Source organism: Globicephala melas, chromosome 5, assembly GCF_963455315.2.
Source record: "Globicephala melas chromosome 5, mGloMel1.2, whole genome shotgun sequence".
Lineage (NCBI taxonomy): Eukaryota > Metazoa > Chordata > Mammalia > Artiodactyla > Delphinidae > Globicephala > Globicephala melas.
Window position 1 is genome coordinate 36,369,785 of NC_083318.1, and position 21,311 is coordinate 36,391,095.

At 44.4% G+C, this 21,311-nt stretch overlaps 1 protein-coding gene across 1 annotated transcript in view; it reads left to right on the forward strand.

Annotated features, from left to right (window-relative positions):
* EVC2 (EvC ciliary complex subunit 2) overlaps window positions 1-21,311 on the forward strand; it is a 139,210-nt gene that overhangs the window by 63,445 nt on the left and 54,454 nt on the right. Inside the window, exons 10-13 of the mRNA XM_030864188.3 lie at window positions 7,882-8,206; window positions 14,577-14,816; window positions 17,025-17,200; window positions 19,966-20,125. Of these exons, the coding sequence (XP_030720048.2) occupies window positions 7,882-8,206; window positions 14,577-14,816; window positions 17,025-17,200; window positions 19,966-20,125 (901 nt within the window). The remainder of the gene's footprint in view (window positions 1-7,881; window positions 8,207-14,576; window positions 14,817-17,024; window positions 17,201-19,965; window positions 20,126-21,311) is intronic.

The following is a 21,311-nucleotide window of genomic DNA, read 5'->3' on the forward strand; positions in this document are numbered from 1 at the left end:
TGGGGGACTTCTGCAGGAAAGATAATGAGGACACCTGGGCGTTGGTTGGAAAGATGACTTAGCTGATGTCCAAGGTTGATCTCATTTCTAAAGCCGTCTTTAAATGTTCCACCTTATATTTTCTTTCCCATCACTGTCATCTAATCTCCAGGTAGAGCAAGATCCAGCTATACAAATAAGAATTTCAAATGTAATCTATTTATGTAACATTCATCTCTCCACTTCTCCATCCATCTATCCATCTGTTTATGTTCCCTTCAAATTTTCTTTTCCTTGCCATAAAGAATGACACCAAGGAAGACTCTGATGGCCATAACCACAGCAACAACAGTGTGAAGTAACATTTTCCAGCATCTGTTTTGTGCCGGGCACCAGCTAAGTGCTTTGTGCGTGTCAGTGTGAGGCAGTGGGGCAGAGTATAGAGCCAGGACTCTGGAGACATGTCATGCCTTCAAATCCCAGTTCTGCCACCTAATAGCATTGTGACTTTCAACAAGGTAATTTTTCTGTGTCTCAATTTCTTCACCTACCTTATAAGATCATCATGGGGATTAAATGGCTTGATATCCATCAAGCTATTAAAACAAAGCCTGTGCATAAAAGGCACTATTAATCCTCTCAATGACCTTCATTTTAAAAAAAATGTATTTTATTGAAGTATAGTTGATTTACAATGTTAATTTCTGCTGTACAGCAAAGTGATTCAGTTATACATAAATATCTTCTTTTTCATATTCTTTTCCATTATGATTTATTACAGGATATCGACTATAGTTCTCAGGGCTATACAGTAGAACCTTGTTTTTATCTATCCTATATATAATAATTTGCATCTGCTAATCCCAAACTCCCAATCCTCCCCTCCCCCAACCCCCTTGCCCTTGGCAACCACAGGTCTGGTCTCTACGTCTGTGAGTCTGTTTCTGTTTTGTAGATAAGTTCATGTGCATCTCAGTGGCCTTCATTTGACATGGGTGATAATATTCTTACTAACCAACTAGGGATCTAGGATCAGAGACATCAAATAACTCACCTGAGTCACCCGGCGCCTAAGAGGGGGAGCTGAGATCGGAAGCTAAGTTGGCGTGACTCCCGAGCTCATGATGTTTTCAGACGTAGTGAAACACCATCTCTTGGGAAACGGCCAAGTGGAGAGAGGAACTCTCCCTTACATTTTTCGCCTGTTCCAGAGCTGTCCCGTCAGGTCTGGCCACCGAGGGGTTGGGGAGTGAGCAGTGATGTGGAAACGCCAGGATAGAAGGAGTTAACGAGCCTCTGCTTCAAGCTTGGAGAGGGAGGGCCCAAGCTGACTTCTAAACCAAGAGATCTTTAAGAGGCAAAAGTCAAAGACAAGGATGCTGACCCTGGATCTGACAATCTATTTGAGTTTATACCAAACTAAAAAATTTAGGGTTTATCATAACTTCAACCAGTGTTTCACTCACACACAGTAGTTAGTCTTACTCTGATTTAACCTGCCATTACAGTTTTGACAGTGAGGATACCCAGGAGATATTTTCCCCTGAATTCTTATTGTCCAGGCCCTCAAATTGATTGGATATAAATATGATTTATGGTCTCTACATGGAATCTTGCTGCAGTGAGATGCCATGGAAATTGGCTCCTATGAGGAAAATTTTGGTTTCACTAATACTCAGTTGTTTTTTGTGGGTCTGTTGTGGTTACATCAGCCAACGTGGAGATTTGTATTATAAAAGTGGCCATGGCCATTTCATTTTCACTCTGAATGAGTTACCCTCCGCGTTAATGAGCCCTCTTTCTCATTCAGGAGAACACCTACTGCCTTCTGTAGCAAATCCTACTGTAGTTTCTTTCTGACACCTTGCTTGCCATTTGGTGAGAAGTTGATTCATTTTTATACAAAATAAATAAGGAAAAAGACACCTATGTCTTTGTTTCTTTTGTATCGTCCGTAGCTATGCAAAGTATTAATCAGTTCTGGGATAAGTTAAGCTGTACCATTTCTTTTGCAAAGATGTTGTCATGGGAAAAAGCCACTAATACATCTTAATGGCTTATATTTATGAAGCGCTCCCTCTGTGCTGGTCATTGTTCTAACTCCCATGGGAAATCACTCATTTATAAGAGGGCTGTTGCTTGTACAGGATGTATATGCAGCAAACCTGACCAGAGTAAGTACATTCCTCTCTAAAGTACAGTGACAAAAGCTGACACTTCTGTGACCTGAAAAAATTAGATGTTCTCTAGGAAAGAAGCGTTTGAATCTTGCTAACTTTGCCAACTTGTTGAAGTAGTAAAGAAGATGAAGAATCCCAGTCCAGCCTGTGCAACTCAAAATGTCTTTGTTTCATGGAGGCATTAGGGACTTTTGGAGGGGGCGGGGAGTGGGAAAATATGTGTATTTCATTGTTGTCTAAATAATTAAAAGTACCATAGGGGGTGATGAGAATTTTACCAGTGGAGACAATCCTGTATGCAAACTATGCATTCTTAATATGCATTTAGTTCTTCTGTGGCTGGTTGGGAAATTAACAGATGACACCTTCATTAATTGCATGCTATTTTAATTGGTTTAAAGGGACATTTTTCTTTCTTTTGTGGCTTTGGAACACCCTGACAGTTTTATTGTTACTTCTGAGAGTATATCCATGGTGATTAACATTAATACTATTAAAACAGAAAGTGTCTGTGAGCTTGTGTTCCCAGGGGATCGGGAAGGGTGAGCTGTGAGGACCGACTCTCTCCTGCCACCAATTTCCTGGGAGAGAGAATAGAAAAGAATAAGGAAACTACTGTATTTAGAAACAACAAAATGCCGGACTCCGCACCGTGTATTTTCTATAGCTTATCTCTTTTAGCCCTGAACAACGACCTATGAGGATGGTCCCCATTGTGCGGTGGGGAAGCCAAGTCCTTTACCCAGCTCGCTTAAGCTAGGAAGCGATTTAACAGCAGAGAACTTATGGAAATGTCCTCCTGTTCATTTCAATCCCCATGTACCTGGCAAAGCACTCGCAGTTTACCCGATAGGCAGCCACCCATTTTCTAATACAAGTTAATAAATGAATGAATGAATGGATAATGGATGGAGTGAGTCAGATAAGGTGTATGAGTTTCATATGCCGCTATAACAAGTGACCACAAACTTGGTGGCTTCAAACAACACAAATGTATTATCTTACAGTTCTGGACATCGAAGTCCAACATGGGCCTCGCTAGGAAAACTCAAGATGTCAACTGTAGGGGAGAATCCATTTCGTTGCCTTATCCATCCTCTTGAAGCTGCCTACATTCCGAGGCTCGTGACCCCTTCCTCCATCTTCAAAGCTGATGATTCCATCACTCCTACCCCCCTACCCCCGCTTCCTTCATCGAATCTCCCTCTGATTCCCATTCCTCTTCTACCTCCCTCTTCCACTTTTAAAGACCTTGTTATCAATCTCTGATTAGCAGCCTTAGTTCCATCTGCAACCTTATTTCTCCTTCACCGTGTCACCTAACAGATTCACAGCCTCTGGGGATTAGGACATGAACATCTTTGCCGGGGGCATTATTTTGTCTACCACAAAAAGCTTCATTAAACGTGTGAAATCTATTTTGTCTGTCTCAGTAGAGAAGTAATTCTTTTCTGAGACTGTGGAACATGGTTTGTTTGGTTCCTTGGATATTTAACCATGCACGCACCACCTGGAAGCATCTCTTTGCTTTTTCCTTGCTTTGTAACCTGCAAACTCTCTCCGCACATGCCAGGTTCAGTAAGTACCCGTTGAGGAAATGAAAGAATGAAATGAATGAGCTGTTGTTTAAAACTATATTAATTTGGTCTAAAGGACACGGGAGACATTTTGATCTAAGATGGTAAAATTTGAGCATTAAAAAGAATAATGGCTGTAGTCGATTGAAACCCACCAAATATATACAATTTCATAGTGATTCTACGCAGAGGCATGGGGTCTTCCTAGATTCAGCTCAACATTTGCACTCTTCAGACTCCCATAGGCCACACTTGACCCCTTCTATGTAACTCGAGGGCAGGAACACAGTGTACGTGTCCACTGTGAGGGCAGCATTAGACAGTCTTCTGTGGGTGCCCTTGCCTCAGGTCACACTGCAACGTATAGCTGTCCAGGAGGTATTTTCTCCCCAAGTCACACAGCTCTAGTGCAAGGAGGTTCAGTCTACATCAGGCAGCTATGGGAGCCTTCCTGGCTTAAACGCTTCATACCCCAGAGTTGCCAGCATCTTTTGTAATAACTCGCGGGCATGGCTTCCAGCGTTTCCACAAGGGACATGCCCAGGTCCAAGAATGACCTCACTCGGGAAAGTTCAAAGCACAGTGTCTGCTTCCCTGTTAGGGATTTATGGTTCATTTACAGGTCCTCCCATCCAGATGTAATTTACCAATCAGGTTTCATTTTTTATGACATTTGATGTTCTTGTCCTTCTGAGGTTTTCAGGTAAAAGCCAAAGCTCAGATTCTCAGGAATTTGGAAAAAGTTTTATTAACCTTTTGCTCTCATACCTAAACAAGCAAATAAACCAACGAACAAACAGACCCCAACTCATTTGTCACCATGGGAGGTTGCGATGACACCAGCTCTTTAACTAGCAAAGAATCAAACATCTATCATAATTATAAGCTTTATGTCAGAGTAACTGCATTATTGAGGAGAGAAAGTTCTTTGTGAAGAATTCCAGCTTAAAAAAGTACAGAAGAAATGATAGAATTAGAAAGTGTGATTTTTCAACCCCTGGTGATATCATGGATCTAGGTAACAATTACAGTGTATACTAAAACCATTAGGTGAAAGGTAGATAGGGAATTTCATAATATAGGGATCATGCTGGAACCACTTGAACTTGTGATCCATCTTAGTATTTACCCATTGTATGATCCTACAGGAAGCACACGGTATTACTTATGGTACATTTAAAAAAAACAAATTTAATCTGACTCTAATCAAGACCTTAGATCGAACTAGTGGTTTGTGGAAATACAAGGGATAGAGGAACAATGACACCCTTTGGAAGCAATCAGCCAAGTCCAGAATGTGGGACGTTCTGCAGGATGAACGACCAGGTTTCCCCAGCAAATCATGGAAGGGAAAATGGAAGGGCAGAGGGCTTCCCTGGTGGCGCAGTGGTTGAGAGTCCGCCTGCCGATGCAGGGGACATGGGTTCGTGCCCCGGTCTGGGAGGATCCCACATGCCGTGGAGTGGCTAGGCCCGTGAGCCATGACCAATGAGCCTGCGCGTCCGGAGCCTGTGCTCCGCAACGGGAGAGGCCACAACAGGGTGAGGCCCGCGTACCGCAAAAAAAAAAAAAAAAAAGGAAGGGCAGAATGATATAGAATAAAGTGGACTTAGTCAACATTGTGGGATTTTGTTTGGTTCTTGAATTAAACTTTCAACTGTAAAAATTATTTTGGGACACTTGAGGTAGTTTGAATAATGACTGATATTAATTATTGGAATTATTGTTTAACACTTTAAATATGATACGGTTAAATGGTATTGAATATGATAATGACATCAAGGTTAGGCAAAACTGATATACATAAACACATATATACACATATATAGACATACATATGCACGTGTGTGTGTGTGTGTGTGTGTGTGTGTGTGTGTATATATATATATACAGTTGACAGTTAACGATGCATACTGAGGAAATTAAAGGTAAAATGTAAAATCTGGGGTTTGCTTTAAAATGCTAAGCAAACTTTTTTTTTTTTTTGCGGTACACGGACCTCTCACTGTTGTGGCCTCTCCCGTTGCGGAGCACAGGCTCCGGACGCGCGGGCTCAGCGGCCATGGCTCACGGGCCCAGCCGCTCCGCGGCATGTGGGATCTTCCTGGACCGGGGCGCGAAACCGTGTCCCCTGTATCGGCAGGCGGACTCTCAACCCTGCGCCACCAGGGAAGCCCAGCTAAGCAAACTTTGAAGGGAGTAACCAAAACAAGATTGGCAAATATTGACAGTTTTCCAAGTTGAGTAATGATTACATTGGGAGTCTGATTATTCTACCTACTTTAAGTGCCTGAAAATTTCCATAATAAAGTTTTCTTTTTCTTATAAGTTTTTAAATTTTTATTTATTTTATTTATTTATTTTTGGCTGCATTGGGTCTTTGTTGCTGTGCATGGGCTTTCTCTAGTTGCAGTGAGCAGGGGCTACTCTTTGTTGCAGTGCGCAGGCTTCTCATTGCAGTGGCTTCTCTTGTTGCAGAGCATGGGCTCTAGGTGCACGGGCTTCAGTAGTTGTGGCACACGGGCTCAGTAGTTGTGGCTCGCGTGCTCTAGAGCGCAGGCTAAGTAGTTGTGGCCTATGGGCTTAGTTGCTCCGCGGCATGTGGGATCTTCCTGGACCAGGGCTTGAACACATGTCCCCTGCATTGGCAGGCGGATTCTTAACCACTGTGCCACCAGGGAAGCCCCATAATAAGGTTTTCTTAAAACCCTTATATTTTTACAGTCAGATGCCATTTTCTCCTATCAAATTATTAAATATATTTAAACATTTTACAGGGAGGGGTGAAATAAGGATCCTACTGCATTGCTGGGGAACTTCTGGAAAGCAGTTTGGCAGGATGCCCTAAGAGGCTTAAAATATTGCTAGCATTTGACCCAGTGATTCCCTTTGTAGAAATCATACTGAAAAATTCATTGTGAATATCAAAAACTCTTTACAAAGATGTTCACTTCAGGTTATCTTAGACTTTGAATTTTGCAAGTAACCCAAATGTGCACCACTAGACGAATGGTTAGTTGAATCATGGTACACCACATCATGACGTATTTTGCAACCATCATAAAGGAAACTTTTACAGTGTTTAAATACAACTGGAAGATGCCTGTTACAACATTAATTGAAAACAGGACAAAACTATACTTGCATCTATGTAAACAATATACATCCATGGGGAAAATATGTGTAGACAAAAAAAAAAACTGGAAGCAAACACAACAAATACCTCCATTGGTTCTGACTGGGTGATAGACCTACTGTGAATGAAGTCTTTTTCTGTGTTTATTTTCCAGATTTTTCTATCATAGACATAGTTTTGTCCTGTGCATCTTGCAATAGTTTTATAAAGGTATAACAAGCAAACCATAAACTTCACCCACATTAAGAGTACAGTCTGATATATATGTGTAAGTATATATAGCTGTACAACCACCATTACAACATTACAATCAAGTTTTAGAACCTGTGACTCTGTGAAGTATCTCACAAATATTTCTTGAGTAGACTTCATTTTTAGAGCAGTTTTAGATTTACAGAACAATTGAGAAGATAGTACAGAGAGTTCCTACACACCCTGTACATAGTTTCCCCTGTTATTAAAATCTTCTATTGCTGTGGTATATTTGTTAAAATTAATGACCCAATACTGATACATTATTATTAACTAAAGTCCATACTCATTCAGATTTCCCTAGTTTTTACTTAATGTCCTTTTTCTGTTCCAGGATTCAATCCAGGGTATTACATTACATTTACTTGACATATCTATAAATTAATTTTTAATTGGAAAAAAGTAAAATGAACCTAATTTTTCAAATCCTCCAAATATTTAACCATTTTTCTCCTGGTCTTCTTGTTTTTGTTGACTTGTTGCTTGTTGACAAAGACCATGTCTTATATTAATTATATTCCTTGTAGTTTCCAACATGGTACCCTGCAAATTTACTAAATAATATTCTGCTAATTTAGTCACTGTCCTTCAATAACTGGATGGAGCAGAAGAGAGGGAGAAAAGGAAGAGAAGGAAGGAAAAGGAAAAAAGAAAGACCTTAGTTTACAAATAAGTTGAAACCTCAGAGCTCTGAGGGACCTTTGGTTTCTGCTGTGATTTTATGTAATGGAATTCTCTTGACCTTTGTGTTTCCCAGGCTGGAAATTGCAACCCTGAATCGGGCAGACTCAGATCTGGAAGCTTGTCGAACCCAAATCAGCAAAGATATCATTGCTCTTCTACTGAAAAATCTGACCAGCAGTGGCCATCTCTCCCCTCAGGTAGAGAGGAGGATGGGTGCTGTTTTCAAAAAGCAGTTTCTGTTGCTGGAGAAAGAAACTCAAGACGAGTATGATCGGAAGATGGTGGCCTTGACAGCTGAGTGTGACCTAGAAACCAGAAAGAAGACAGAAAGCCAGTACCAGAGGGAGATGGCAGCAATGGAGGAAGCAGAAGAGATGCTGAAACGTGTTAGTGAGAGGGTAAGGCAACTTTGAAAGGAAGGCTTTCATTTGCCTCCCTCCTTCATCATTTATCCATCCATACATACATACATACATCTACCTGCCCATTCATCCATCCACCCACCCATCCATCCATTCTCCCCACCTACCACCCTTCCATCTATCTGTCCATGTACTCATCCATCCATCCATTTATTCACTCACCACCCATCCATGCATCCATTCATCCAAACTCCAACCCATCCATCCATCCGCCTACCACCCTTCTATCCACCTGCCCATCTACACTTCCATCCATCCATCCAGAATTCATTTAGAAAGCATTTACTGATCACTACTGTTTAGGCAGTGAAGGTACAGAGAGCACTGAGACATGGTTCTTGCATTTGAGAAGTTCACAGTCTAATGAAGGATTCTCGCATATAACACATGTGAATTCATTCAGCCGTGTTGTAATAGAGGTACGTTCACAGTGCTGTGGGGTGTCATGGGACAGGTAGAATGGCTTCATTCACAGAAAAGCATGTCCACAAGAGCACAGCTCAGGGGGGTTGTGGTGTCAGTGCACACGTGTGTCCGTCTGGACTGCACCGCACTAAGTTCTCTCCAGCACGGGCTCTGGAGTCAGACAAACCTGGACTCATATTCTAGTACACTCCAGCTCAGCTCCAGAAGGCCTTAACTAGCCTCTGTAAGTCTGTGAGTCAAGGCCAAGCGCGCCCCCCTCTCAGAGCGGCTGGAAGAAGTAATGCAGGAAAGGAGCCCCGGGTGTGGGCTGCAGTAGGCTCTCGTGCCCAGTGCCCAGTTCTGGGAGTTCTGACCTCTCGGCCTTCCCAGGGCTGGTCTCTGTTGATCGGAGATCAGCTCTCATTTTCCTAAGAGAGTGTCAGTTTCCGTCTTGAAAGGAATCACGCCAGAGTTTTTTCCCGGGCGCACCAAATCCAATCTGATTTCTACCTTCCTCCATGGAAGAGATGGCTGGTTCCCTCTGGTGACTTGAGCCCACATAACCTGTTCTGAAAATTTATCAACCTAGGGAGGTCTAACATCTTAGGAACGAGCTTCTGAACTCCTAACCTCCATTCTGCAGACTGGCAGCCGTGCACAGAAATCCTCTGGGAGAGAGTAGAGAGCTCTCAGGGTGACAGCGCCTGGCTCTCAGATGGTCTGTCACCTGTGGTCAGACTACGGGCTGGGCACTTAAGCAGAGAGGTGCGATTCACGCTGTCTCACCCCCAGCCACTCCCCTGCAGCTGGGGTCCCCTCGCCTCAACACACATCTCATTTTAGGGTGTGGCTTATTTTCTGTTTGGCTCCTGTATGGATTTCCTGTAGCTGCTGTAACAAATGACCACAGACTTCGTGGCTTAAAACAACAGAAATTTATTCTCTCACAGTTCTGGAGGCCAGAAGTCCAAAATCAAGGTGTCAGCCAGGCATGGCCCTTCTGAAATCTCTTGGGGAGAATCCTTCCTTGCCTCTGCCAGCTTCTGGTGGCTCCAAGCATTCCTTAGCTTGTGGCTGCATCCCTCCAATCTTTTTTTTTTTTTCGGTACGCGGACTTCTCACTGTTGTGGCCTCTCCCGTTGCGGAGCACAGGCTCCGGACGCACAGGCTCAGTGGCCATGGCTCACAGGCCCAGCCGCTCCGCGGCATGTGGGATCTTCCCGGACCGGGGCACGAACCCGCGTCCCCTGCATCAGCAGGCGAACTCTCAACCACTGTGCCACCAGGGAAGCCCCATCCCTCCAATCTTGACCTTGGTCTTCACATGGCCCCATGACCCTGTCACATCCACTTCTGTCTCTTTTAAGGACACTCATCTTTTGATTTAGGACCTAGCTAAATGATCCTGTATTATTATCTGCAAAGACCCTTATTCCGAATAAGGTCATGTTCATAGGTTCTGGGATTACGCTGTGGATGTATCTTTTTGGAGAGGGGGCAGCGTTCAGCCCACCACTGTTCCCCTGGCTGACCGTGCTCTCTGATCTCCATCCATGATTGCACAGGTCGGCCCTGTGTTTCCGTGAGTCCAGCACTTTAAAAGAATGTGTTAAACACACTGTTCACTGCTTCAGCCCCAAACAGTCTCATTCTCTCTCTCTCTCTTATTTCCTCAATTTGTTATATATTTTTTTCTGATAAAAATAATACGCATTCAATGAGGGAGACTTGGAAGGTACTCAGAAGCAGAGGTCAGCAAACTAGGACCCATGAGTCCAATCCTGCCCGGCCTGTTTTTTCTGGCCCTTGAGTTGAGAATGGTTTTTACATTTTTAAAGGATTGTAAAAAGTAAAAACAAAAAAAGAATATGTGACAGAACCCTGATGTGTCCTGGAAAGCCTAAAATATTTATCTGGCCTTTACTGAAATTCTGCCAACTCCAGCTCCAAAGCATAAAAGGAAAAACCCAGAAAAAAATTGAAACACATTCCACCAGTCAACAGTAGACAAACATTCGTTCAGCCTGTTTGTTGAGTTCCTGCTGTGTGTCTGAGCCTGGAGACACCACTATGCTAAGGGGACCCCACTCCTGTCCTCGAATTTCAGCACAAACCTTTTGCTTTATTTTTACTTTTTTTTTTTTTTACAGAGTAAGGTTTATGCGGTTCATTGAACCTTCTGTCATGGTTGTTTCCACTTACCATCACAGATGTCATTAAACGCTCTCACACTTAGCATATCACCTGGCCTTCACTGAAGGCCAGGAGTTTTTCAGAGCACATCACCTGGACCTTCTCTTCAAATATTCACACCCACTCGGTGAAGTGGGAATTGATAGGCTCCCACATTTACAGGTGAGGAAACAGATAGGAGAAGGTCACCTGCCTGAGGACACGTGGGTGGACCAAGACACACACCCAGGCAGCTCTCCCCGAGCATCAAGGCTCACAGCCACCCTCACGCAACAGTGCATCGTAATCCTGGTGGGCTTCTGCCTTTGCAATGCTTTTGTTGCAAAGACTGCCCGTGGCAGCGCAGTTTTAAGTGTTTGCTCATTGTTTCCACTGGTTGTTGGGGGCACGGAGAAGGGGTGACACACAGTGTTCTCCTGCTCGCTCTGTGCAGGGCTCAGGGTGGGCGGCACCATCACTATGGATCCCCCAGGCCACCCTGTCTAGAGACACGTCTCCTTATTTGAGCAAATCCACTTCCAAACATAGCATAAAACTGCAAAAGTTAACAGAGCTATTTCCCTCCCAGTCTGTGCAAGTCATTCCATCTTAGAATGACTTTGTCATCTATTCATTTATTGTAGTATTCTTTAAATAAAATGCATGAAAATATTTTGGCCATATTATTCCTCCAAGAATTAGTTTTTTGTTTTGTTTTTTTAAAAAAAAGCTAAATGAGTATCAGTTTTTTTGAGTAAAGTTTAGGAATTCCAGTAATTAGTATAGCGATGAAATCTGTTCACATTTAAACATCTATATGATCCCGTACAGTCTGTAAAGCGTTTCTGCATGGAGAAGCTCTTAAGGGTAGTGGCAAATATAGACTCTGAAGGCAGGTGGCTTCGGTTTAGATCTCACTTTCTTCCTCCAGAAGGTGCCTTGTTCAGGCTCCTTGGGTCTCGGTTTCCCCATCCTTAAACTGGGGAGAATAATGATGCCTGTCATATAGGACTGTCAATACTTGTATAGTCCTTAGACCGATGCTTGGCAGTGTCAGCCCTGTTCTATCCAGTTTCATTATTTAGTGTAATCTTTAAAGAAGCCCATGACATGAAACAGTCAGGATGTGAAATCTTTCCAGTTCAAGTTGGAGAAACAGAAGCCCAGAGGGGAAGTGTCTTGCCCAGCTTCCTGCAAGCAGCCACTGGCCGTTCAGCGTGTGTACTTTGTAGGGGGACCCTCTTCCAGATCCACGTGCTTCCCAGCTACTTGGAGAAGAGGCAGCAGCAGCGCATCCTGCCCTGAGCTGCCGGAGGTTTCCTAACTCCTTTGAGTGTGTCTTAAAGGAAAAGATGCCTTAAGGGCAAGAACTCTTAACACTGGAACCATCTCTGGGGGTTTTATTTCTATAAAACATTTTCACAATTTGTCCAGCTTGCTAAATTGAGTACAGGGAGTGTCATTTAGTACAGTCATAATTTCCTGACGCGATTTCACATTTTTGATGGCCTAGAGTCAGCACGAAGAGCAGTTGTCAGAACAGCCTGGCACAGGCCTGCGATTCTCGAGCCAGGATCGAAGTACCCTATCCTGATCCAGGCCTCCCAATCTCTCCATGCAAGTTGCTTTTTTAGGCCTTTTAAGCCGAAGGATAAACATGCCTCATTTCTCTGAGAAGTCTATTTTAGTGGAAAGTTCAACAGGGAGTTGGGGGTGAGTGACCATTATTTTAATGTACCTTTAAAAAGGCACATTTGTTGCCAATATTTAAAATATAAAATTTTGGATAGAAAATCCAGACTTTCAGCTTCTCTTAAAAAAAATGGAAAGATATGGCCACACCAGGTGCGTAGTCCTGCAGAGCCCCCTTTGGTGGGCTGAGCAGTGGCTGACCCCGTAAGCAGGGCTTGCTCTCTCTACTTTACCCCAGTCCCCGATGCCCCCTAGTACAGTACTTCCCAGGCTACCTCACATGACCTCCCCTGCTTGGCAGGCCTCCGTGGTGTCCCCTGTTTTAGGATTTAGTCTTCTCCTCTGTGCCACAGAAGGACTGAACTAGAGCAGGGGATGAACACATTTCTGTGGGTCTCTGGACCCCCTTAGGAGGGCAGTATACATGGAAATGGGGGGGACTCCCACCAAAAGTTATTTTAAGGAGCATTTCACTATGACACAAACACATTTCCTCATGACTTATTCTTCAGAAATACTATTCTAAGCAAGGACAGATAATTACGTTTTAGGATTTGCACGCGCGCACTCAAGCACGTGTGTATGTGTGTGTGTGTGCGCGCGTGCACGTGTGCTGTGTGCTTGCTTTTTGTCCTGGCTGTGAGGAGTTAAATGGATTTCACCCCTGTTTCATTCCTATTAATTAAAATAAATTGAGGTTTGGAGCTTGTCAAATTGCATACTGTCAAAATAGAAGGTCACTTTCATGGATGAATGGACCTACCTGGGCACCAGCTACTCCCCTGGTAGCAGAGCATCCCTGTGGTGCCCAGAGCCAGGGGCCCAACACCCTCATTGTGGGTGACTTGCATTCTGTAATTTAGATCAAGTCAGCTGTGAATAACTACTTCTCTCCAGAAGAGAAGACCCCTTCAGCTTTGCCACATAATAATCTGACCATTGGAGTGACAGTCCCATCATATTCAAAGTTTATGTCCACACTCAGAGGGAGGGGATTTCTGTGACGTCTTACACCGGGGGCCAGGAATCTTGGGGGCTTCTTAGAATTCCACCTCTGCACGTGGAATGACTAAGACACCCTCCTGCGGCATGAGTCTTTTGAGGTAATGGGAGTGCAGATGCATCAGGAACTTAGTGAAGGCGTGTCACCCCCCTGCTGCCCTCCCTCTGGACCACATAAAGTGGAGGCATCCCAGGAGCCACTTCCTACCTCCCCTTTGCCTCCCTTTTAACACAAATGTTATCAGCTTGGGCCTGATTGCTCGTATTTTTTTCTTCATCTAAGTTAAGGATGAAAGATGATGGAAATAAGCTTGAGAGCCTAACAGCACAGTCCATTGATGTTTCCATTTTGCGGGCTATTTTCAGCCAGTTTGATTTGAAAATTTCCACTCTTGTGAATTTTTTTCTTTGAGATGGTTCTGGAAAACGTTAAGATAACAGGGAGGACAGGTTACAACAGCATTTCCCAGAGTTTAGCAGCTTCCTCATGGCAAATTTGGGATTCAGTGTGTGTGTATGCCTGTGTGTATACATGTGTGTGTTCCATGTGGGTGTGCACACACATGCTTGTGTGTGCATGTGCACATGCGTGCACTGTATTTGTATTGCTGTGTGTGCCTGTATCTTTGTGCATGTGTGCTCACTGTTTGTTGCTGTGCGCGTTTATATGCACTGTGCATGTGTATGTGTGCACATGTGTGTTGGTGCATGTCTGTGTGCTGAGCGTGTGTGTATGTGCCTGTACACGTGCATGCATGTGTGTGTGTATGTGCATTACTGCTGTGTGCATTGATATGCACTGTGCATGTGTGTATGTCGATGGTGCATGTATGTGTCCTCTGTACATGTGTGTGTGCATGTGCACATGCATGTACGTGTGCCTGTATGTGCATTGCTGCTGGGTGCATTTATATGCACTGTGCACATGTGTGTTGGTGCATGCATGTGTGCTGTGTGTGCATGCATGTATGAACATGTGCACGTGCATGCATGTGTGTGCTCACATGTTGTACACATGTGCCTGTGCATGCCTGACCAGTGTGTCACCTCCCACGTGCCCCGCTCTTCTCCACAGTCCGCTATCGAATGCAGCAGCCTCCTGCGGACCCTCCATGGCCTAGAACAGGAGCACCTGAGGAGGTCCCTTGCTCTGCAGCAGGAGGAAGACTTTGCCAAGGCCCACAGGCAGCTGGCCATTTTCCAGAGGAATGAACTGCACAGTATCTTTTTTACCCAGATAAAAAGTGCTATTTTCAAAGGGGAACTGAAGCCAGAGGCGGCGAGAATGCTGCTGCAAGATTACTCTAAAATACAGGTAATGCCTCAGATGAGGCTCTCTCTGATGGAGGAGTCATTTTCCTGAACTGTTTCAGTAAATTTCTCCTCTTTCTGAGCTAAGTCCTGTCTCTTTTGTGCTGGGTTCCAGTGAACTAATGCTGTCTTCCTTCGACCTCTTGATGCGGCGGCTGAGTTTCCAATAAGCAGGGCAAATGGGGGCTTGAAGCACAGGCCTTAGACTCAGGCTCACCTGGACTTGCATTCCAGTTCCACTACCCATCAGCTCTGTGAATTTAAGCAAATTGCCTAACTTCTCTGAGACTCAGTTGCCTCACCTGTAAAATGAGGGTAATAGAGTCCCCACACTAAAAGGGGCATGATGGAGATTTCATGACCTAATTCATGGAAAGCCAGTGCTTGGCACAGTATATGTTTAATATATATAGTGGTTAAAAATATAAATATATATGTGCATACACGTATGTATGGCGATGTATGCCTAGGGTTTATGTTCTCTGTCTCGATATGCTTGGGTGAATTTGTGGGTGTTTTTGCATGTAAGCTTGAGTGTGAGTGTCATTAACCCAGACTGAATAAATTCCTAGATGACTGTGAAAATAGTTTATGAGACTGTCACTATTTTTATGAGGCCTGCCTGAGGCATTTTACCTGTGCGTGTCCACCCAGTGCATCACTGGTGTGCAATAAAGCACCAGATTTCTGGTCCTGGCACAGGCCTCGTGAGTGAGAGCTGCAACAGATCAGGGCTGTCCCACGAGGAGACCAGGCGGCTCTCATGAGCCTTTTGGAAAGAGAAGACCACTGTCAGAAAGCACTGGGCATCTTGGCGTGAAGAGAGCCGGCCAGCCTCTCCGTTTTGCTCTTGGTTTTTCCCAGTAAAACTTTAGGAAAGTAAATAAAGTCCTGGGTAGGTATTCAGACCCCACAGCATCACTTAGGGATTAACAGATTTTGCTGTCGTTTTGCCCGCTCCTCGTGATAAGCTGTGGCTGACTCTCCATGTTGGAAAGAACACGTGTTATTGTTAATAATACTGGGGACAAAAAAGTAACAGCCCTGGTGACAGTCCCAAGGCACAGACAGATTAGGATTTGAGGATCCCGACTCTGAGCTTCCCGACGGCAAGGGCTCAGGTCAGCTGACTCACGTGATCCAGCTCCGTAGAGGGTAGAAATGTCACCACAGTGTTCCTGCTGTATTGATTCTGCTGCCAGGAGCTCTCAGAGAGAAGCTGGCATTTGGCCACATCCCACCGACCATTCTGCTTTTCACTGTCAGGAGAATGCAAATCCTCAGGTGTTGGACCTGGAGAGGTTATAGCTTTTGTGTGGAAAGAAAAACATCATACGTTTCTTATTGAACAAAATGTTGAACTTTCCGGTAACCCACTGCATGGACAGTATTTCCCCAGATGGAAAAAAGACAGCAGAGCCAGTCAGTGGGATAGTACACTGAGGCTGATGTTTTAATTACCGTGGGTTTAATTACTGCTGGTCTGATTATTATGCTACTGGTTGAAGCTGGATTTGGGAGACAGCCTATTATGAAGTTAAAACACAGGCCCTGGAATTAGATGGCTGAGTTCAAATCCCTGCTCAGTCATTTACCAGCTGTGTGATATGGACTCAGTTTCCTCATCTGTGAAATGGGAATAATAGTATCCTGTCCCTAAATTAAGTTACAAAAGATGAGAAATGCTCTGGGTCCAATGCCAGGCCCAGCAAAAACACCCAGTATATGCAAGGCTATTATTACTCTCTTGTGTTGCTTGGGTTCTTATGCATTTTGTACATTATAAGAACTTTGTTCTACTCCGTGACCAGGCTCATCTCATGTCCTCCATGAGAGTGGGAGTTCTGGGGTCAGAGCCGGTGGCTAATTTATCCCAGAACTTCAGCACCTGTCCTGGTGCTGTGTTTGGGGAGCGCCACAGGTGTGACTGTGCGCTTGGGTGAAGGATGCCTGAGAGAAATTTATATTCCATTTCTAGGGAAGCAAAGTTAGTTGTTTTGATAACTCTTTACCATCTGGGTCTCAAATGCACTTTTCAAAGCCCTCATTTCTTCTGAGCCTTTGTTCGAGGCAGGGACGTTTAAGGTGTTAATCCCAGGGCTTCCATCGCCGTGTATTTTCTTCAGAAAGGAAATGTAATATTTTAACTGACTAGAAAGAATTTTCTTTAAATTTTATTTAAGCATACTTTCTTGATTTTTTTTTTAAACAGGACAATGTAGAAGAACTAATGGACTTTTTCCAGGCTAGTAAGAGATACCATCTCAGTAAAAGATTTGGCCACAGGGAGTATCTGGTCCAGAACATACAGTCATCAGAGACCCGTGTGCAGGGCCTGCTTAGCACTGCTTCTGCTCAGCTGACCCTCCTTATCCAGAAACACGAGAGGTAAAACCCCCAAACCACCCAAAATGATGCAGACAAACAGCCTTGCCCCAACGTTCCTCATCAAAGACCATCTACTTCTGTTCATTCAGCGCATGCACTGGCTGCTCCTGACTTATTTCTTAAGAATTCTCTAGTTGGAAGAATCCTTTGCATTACAGAATTTTTAAAACATACCCCATAGTCGAGACAACAATACAGTGGGCCGACGTGTGCCCATCATCAGCTTCAGTAGGTACCAGCTTGTGGGCAATCTTGATGTAGCTATACATACCTGCCCTGAGTTATTTTAAAGCAAATCCCCAACATTTCATAGAGAAATCAGTGGTGGAGGCTTTCATGAACTGTGTGATGGGATAGCCCACTTCTCCTTGAGCTCTAGGACACCGCTGGCTCTTGCATTCACCTTTGTTTTTCTTTTTTTGGTGGGGTGGAGTTTGTTTTTATTTTTGTATTTTTTTTTAATTGAAGTATAGTTGACTTAGTTTCAGGTGTACAGCACAGTGATTCAGTTATACATACATATATATATCTATCCTTTATCACATTCTTTTCCCTTATAAGTTATTACAAAATATTCAGTATAGTTCCCTGTGCTATACAGTAGGTCCTGGTTGGTTATCTATTTTATATATAGTAGTGTATATCTGCTAATCCCAAATTCCTAATTTATCCCATCATGCCTTTCCCCTTTGGCAACCGTAAGTTTGTTTTCTACGTCTGTGAGTCTGTTTTGTAAATAAGTTCATTTGTATCATATTTTAGCTTCCACATATAAGTGACATCATATGGTATTTGTCTTTCTCTGTCTGACTTACTTCACTTAGTATGATAATCTCTAGGTCCATCCATGTTGCTGCAAATGGCATTATTTCATTCTTTTTTATGGCTGAGTAATATTCCATTACATATATGTGTGTGTATATATATATATATATATATATATATATATATATATATATATACGCCACATCTTCTTCATTCATTCATCTGTCAATGGACATTTAGGTTGCCTCCATGTCTTGGCCTTTGGAATTAAGTATAAATACACAGATGCTTATCTTGGACTCTGAGTATCTTTTCTCAGCAGCACTGGGGTACCATGCAGCCAGGTAAATAGTGCTGTTCGCTGCAGCCTCTAGCCCTTCGGCAGCGTTCCTTCTCAGCTAGTCTATGAGACGCATAATTGTCAACAATGAAATTTATTCTTTGTAGGTTACAAGCTTTAAAATGAGTAGGGCCATGACGATAAGGTTGGCTTTCTTAGGACAAGCCGTGCTTTTATGAACTGGTTCTACTACCTGAGTAATTGTACTAGAACTTGGCAGCTCTCTTGCCCTCTTTATTTATTTTTTATTTTTTATTTTTATTTTTTGCGGTACGCGGGCCTCTCACTGTTGTGGCCTCTCCCGTTGTGGAGCACAGGCTCCGGACGCGCAGGCTCAGCGGCCGTGGCTCACTGGCCCAGCCGCTCCGTGGCATGTGGGACCCTCCCGGACCAGGGCACGAACCCGTGTCCCCTGCATCGGCAGGCGGACTCTCAACCACTGAGCCACCAGGGAAGCCGTCTCTTGTCCTCTTTAATGAGGATTCAGTAAGGTGCAAGTTATGTGAACACTTCCCACCCAAAGATGCTAATGAATTTGTCCCTGCAGTCAACTTGACATTCCTGATTCATTTTCACTCGAGTGAAAGAAACAGCTCCTTGCCTTGAATGGAAGCACCCAACAGCTGGGTATACCATGGGCAGCAGTTACCAGGGAAGTGTTCTGTACCTCTGATTTTTAAATCCTATTTTAATAGGTTGGCACAGACTTATATTTCTGAAATGCATATCTGCCATTTGCTCAGTCACCTATTCATTCCTTCAGGAAGCTTCCATGGGGAATCTACGGTATGCCAAGCAGGGGGCCCAGCCCAAGGATGCAGACAGACTGGGAATGGTAGTGGTGATAGTGGCAGCAACAGAAAAACAGAACCAGTAAGATATGTATGAGGAATTGTGTCGTGTGACTGTGGAGGCTGAGAAGACCCAAAATCTGCCGTCTGCAAGCTGGAGGCCCAGGAAAGCCAGTGGTGTAATTCAGTCCAGAGGCCTGAGAACCAGGGGAATCCCAGCCCTAGAGCAGGAGAGGATGAGATGAAATGTCCCAGCTCAACAGTGAGGCAGGAAAAAAAAAGTGAATTCCTTACTCCTCCACCTTTTATTCTGTTCAGGCCCTCAGTGGACTGGGTGCCCACCCACATTGGGGAGGGTCCTCTGCTTTACTGAGCCCACCCATTCAAATGTTAGTCTCACCTGGAAACCCCTGCACAGACACACTCAGAAGTGATCTTTAGTCTGGGCACCCTGGCCAGTCAAGTTGATAAACAGAATTAACCCTCACAGTGAGTTTTCCCTGCATTTTACCTCTTGGACTTTACTTGTGCCATTCCTGTCACTAGGACTTCCTAATCTACCATCTCCTCTTGGAAGATTCTACCTGTTCCACAGTGGTCCCCTTGAGTGTTGCTGCCTCCAAGAACTCTTGCCCAATTGTAATTTCTCTCGGGATGTGAGCTTTCTCTGCACGTCTCTGAAAAAGCTGACCTTACCCTTCCTGCATTTTCGTAACGTCTTAGCTGCCTGTTCTCCTGCTCCTTCTGATGGTAGAGATTTCTCTGATTCAAACCGAACTAATATGGAGATAAACATTCAGCGACAGCACAGCCAAGCTGCAGGTGAGTTTGGATAGTGTGTTAACTAACCCTGCATCTTTTTCATCTAGAGCAGGCTACTTGGATGAAGATCAGATGCGGGTGCTCTTGGAGCGGGCTCAGACAGAAGTCTTTTCTATAAAACAGAAGTTGGACAATGACTTAAAGCAGGAAAAGAAAAAACTCCACCAAAAATTAATAATTAAGAGAAGACGAGAGATGCTGCAAAAGGTATATAAGGAATTATGCTCTTGATTCTTTACATAACCATTGTGAACCCCCACCAAGTGCCGGGTTCCATGCCAGGCACTGCCATCAGAGGGCTAGGATCCGAAGGGCAGCTGGGCAGGCATCCTGATGTGCCATCTACAGTTGATTGGTAGTGACTTTTTGGAATGCTGCGTCAAGATCTCTACAGGTCCTAGCAAAGCTGAGTGTTGCGGTAGGTTAGTAATGTCTGCCAGGGCAAGGCAATAGGAGTGCTGGTTCCAGTGAATAATGACTGATGGGTGCTACAACATTTATGGACTGTTTAATTGGCACTGTGCTAAGTGTATTATGTATTTTATTTAATCCTTACATTAACCCTATGAGGTAGATGCTACTGTTTTCTGTTTTTTTTTTTTTTTTTTGTGGTACGCGGGGCTCTCACTGTTGTGGCCTCTCCCGTTGCAGAGCACAGGCTCCGGACGCGCAGGCTCAGTGGCCATGGCTCACGGGCCCAGCCGCTCCGCGGCATGTGGGAGCTTCCCGGACCGGGACACGAACCCGTGTCCCCTGCATCGGCAGGCGGACTCTCAACCACTGCGCCAGCAGGGATGCCCTGTTTTCTCTTTTTTTAATGAAGACTTTGAGGCTGACAGGGCTTAAGTATTGTGGTCTATTTGTGCTGCTATAACGAAGTACCAGACTGGGTGGCTTATAAGGAACCACAATTTATATCTCACGGTTCTGGAGGCTGGGAGTCCAAGGTCAGGGTGCCGGCAAGGTCGGGTTCTGGTGAAGGCCCTCTTCTGGCTGCAGACAGCTGACTTCTTGCTGGTAGAAGAAGTCAGAAGGGTGGAAAGGGGGAGGAAGCTTGGTGGGTGAGTGTGGGGCCTCTTTTATAAGGGCATAATCCCATTCAGGGGGCTCCACCCTCATGACCTAAGCACCTCCCCAAGGCCCCCTCTCCTAACACCACCATGTCCCATGTTAGGTTTCAACATATGGATGTTGGGGGAACACAAGCATTCAGATCACAGTATTAAGTAATGAGGTCAAGGTCACATGTTTAGTGAGTGGCAGATGTGGAATTGAGCCCAGGCCTGTCTGACTTAGAGCCTCAGTCTTGTCCTTGACACTGACCTGCTCGGCTGTTTGTGAACCTCGAGAAGGGAGAGACCAACCGGCAACCACAGAAAGGCATCATGTGCTC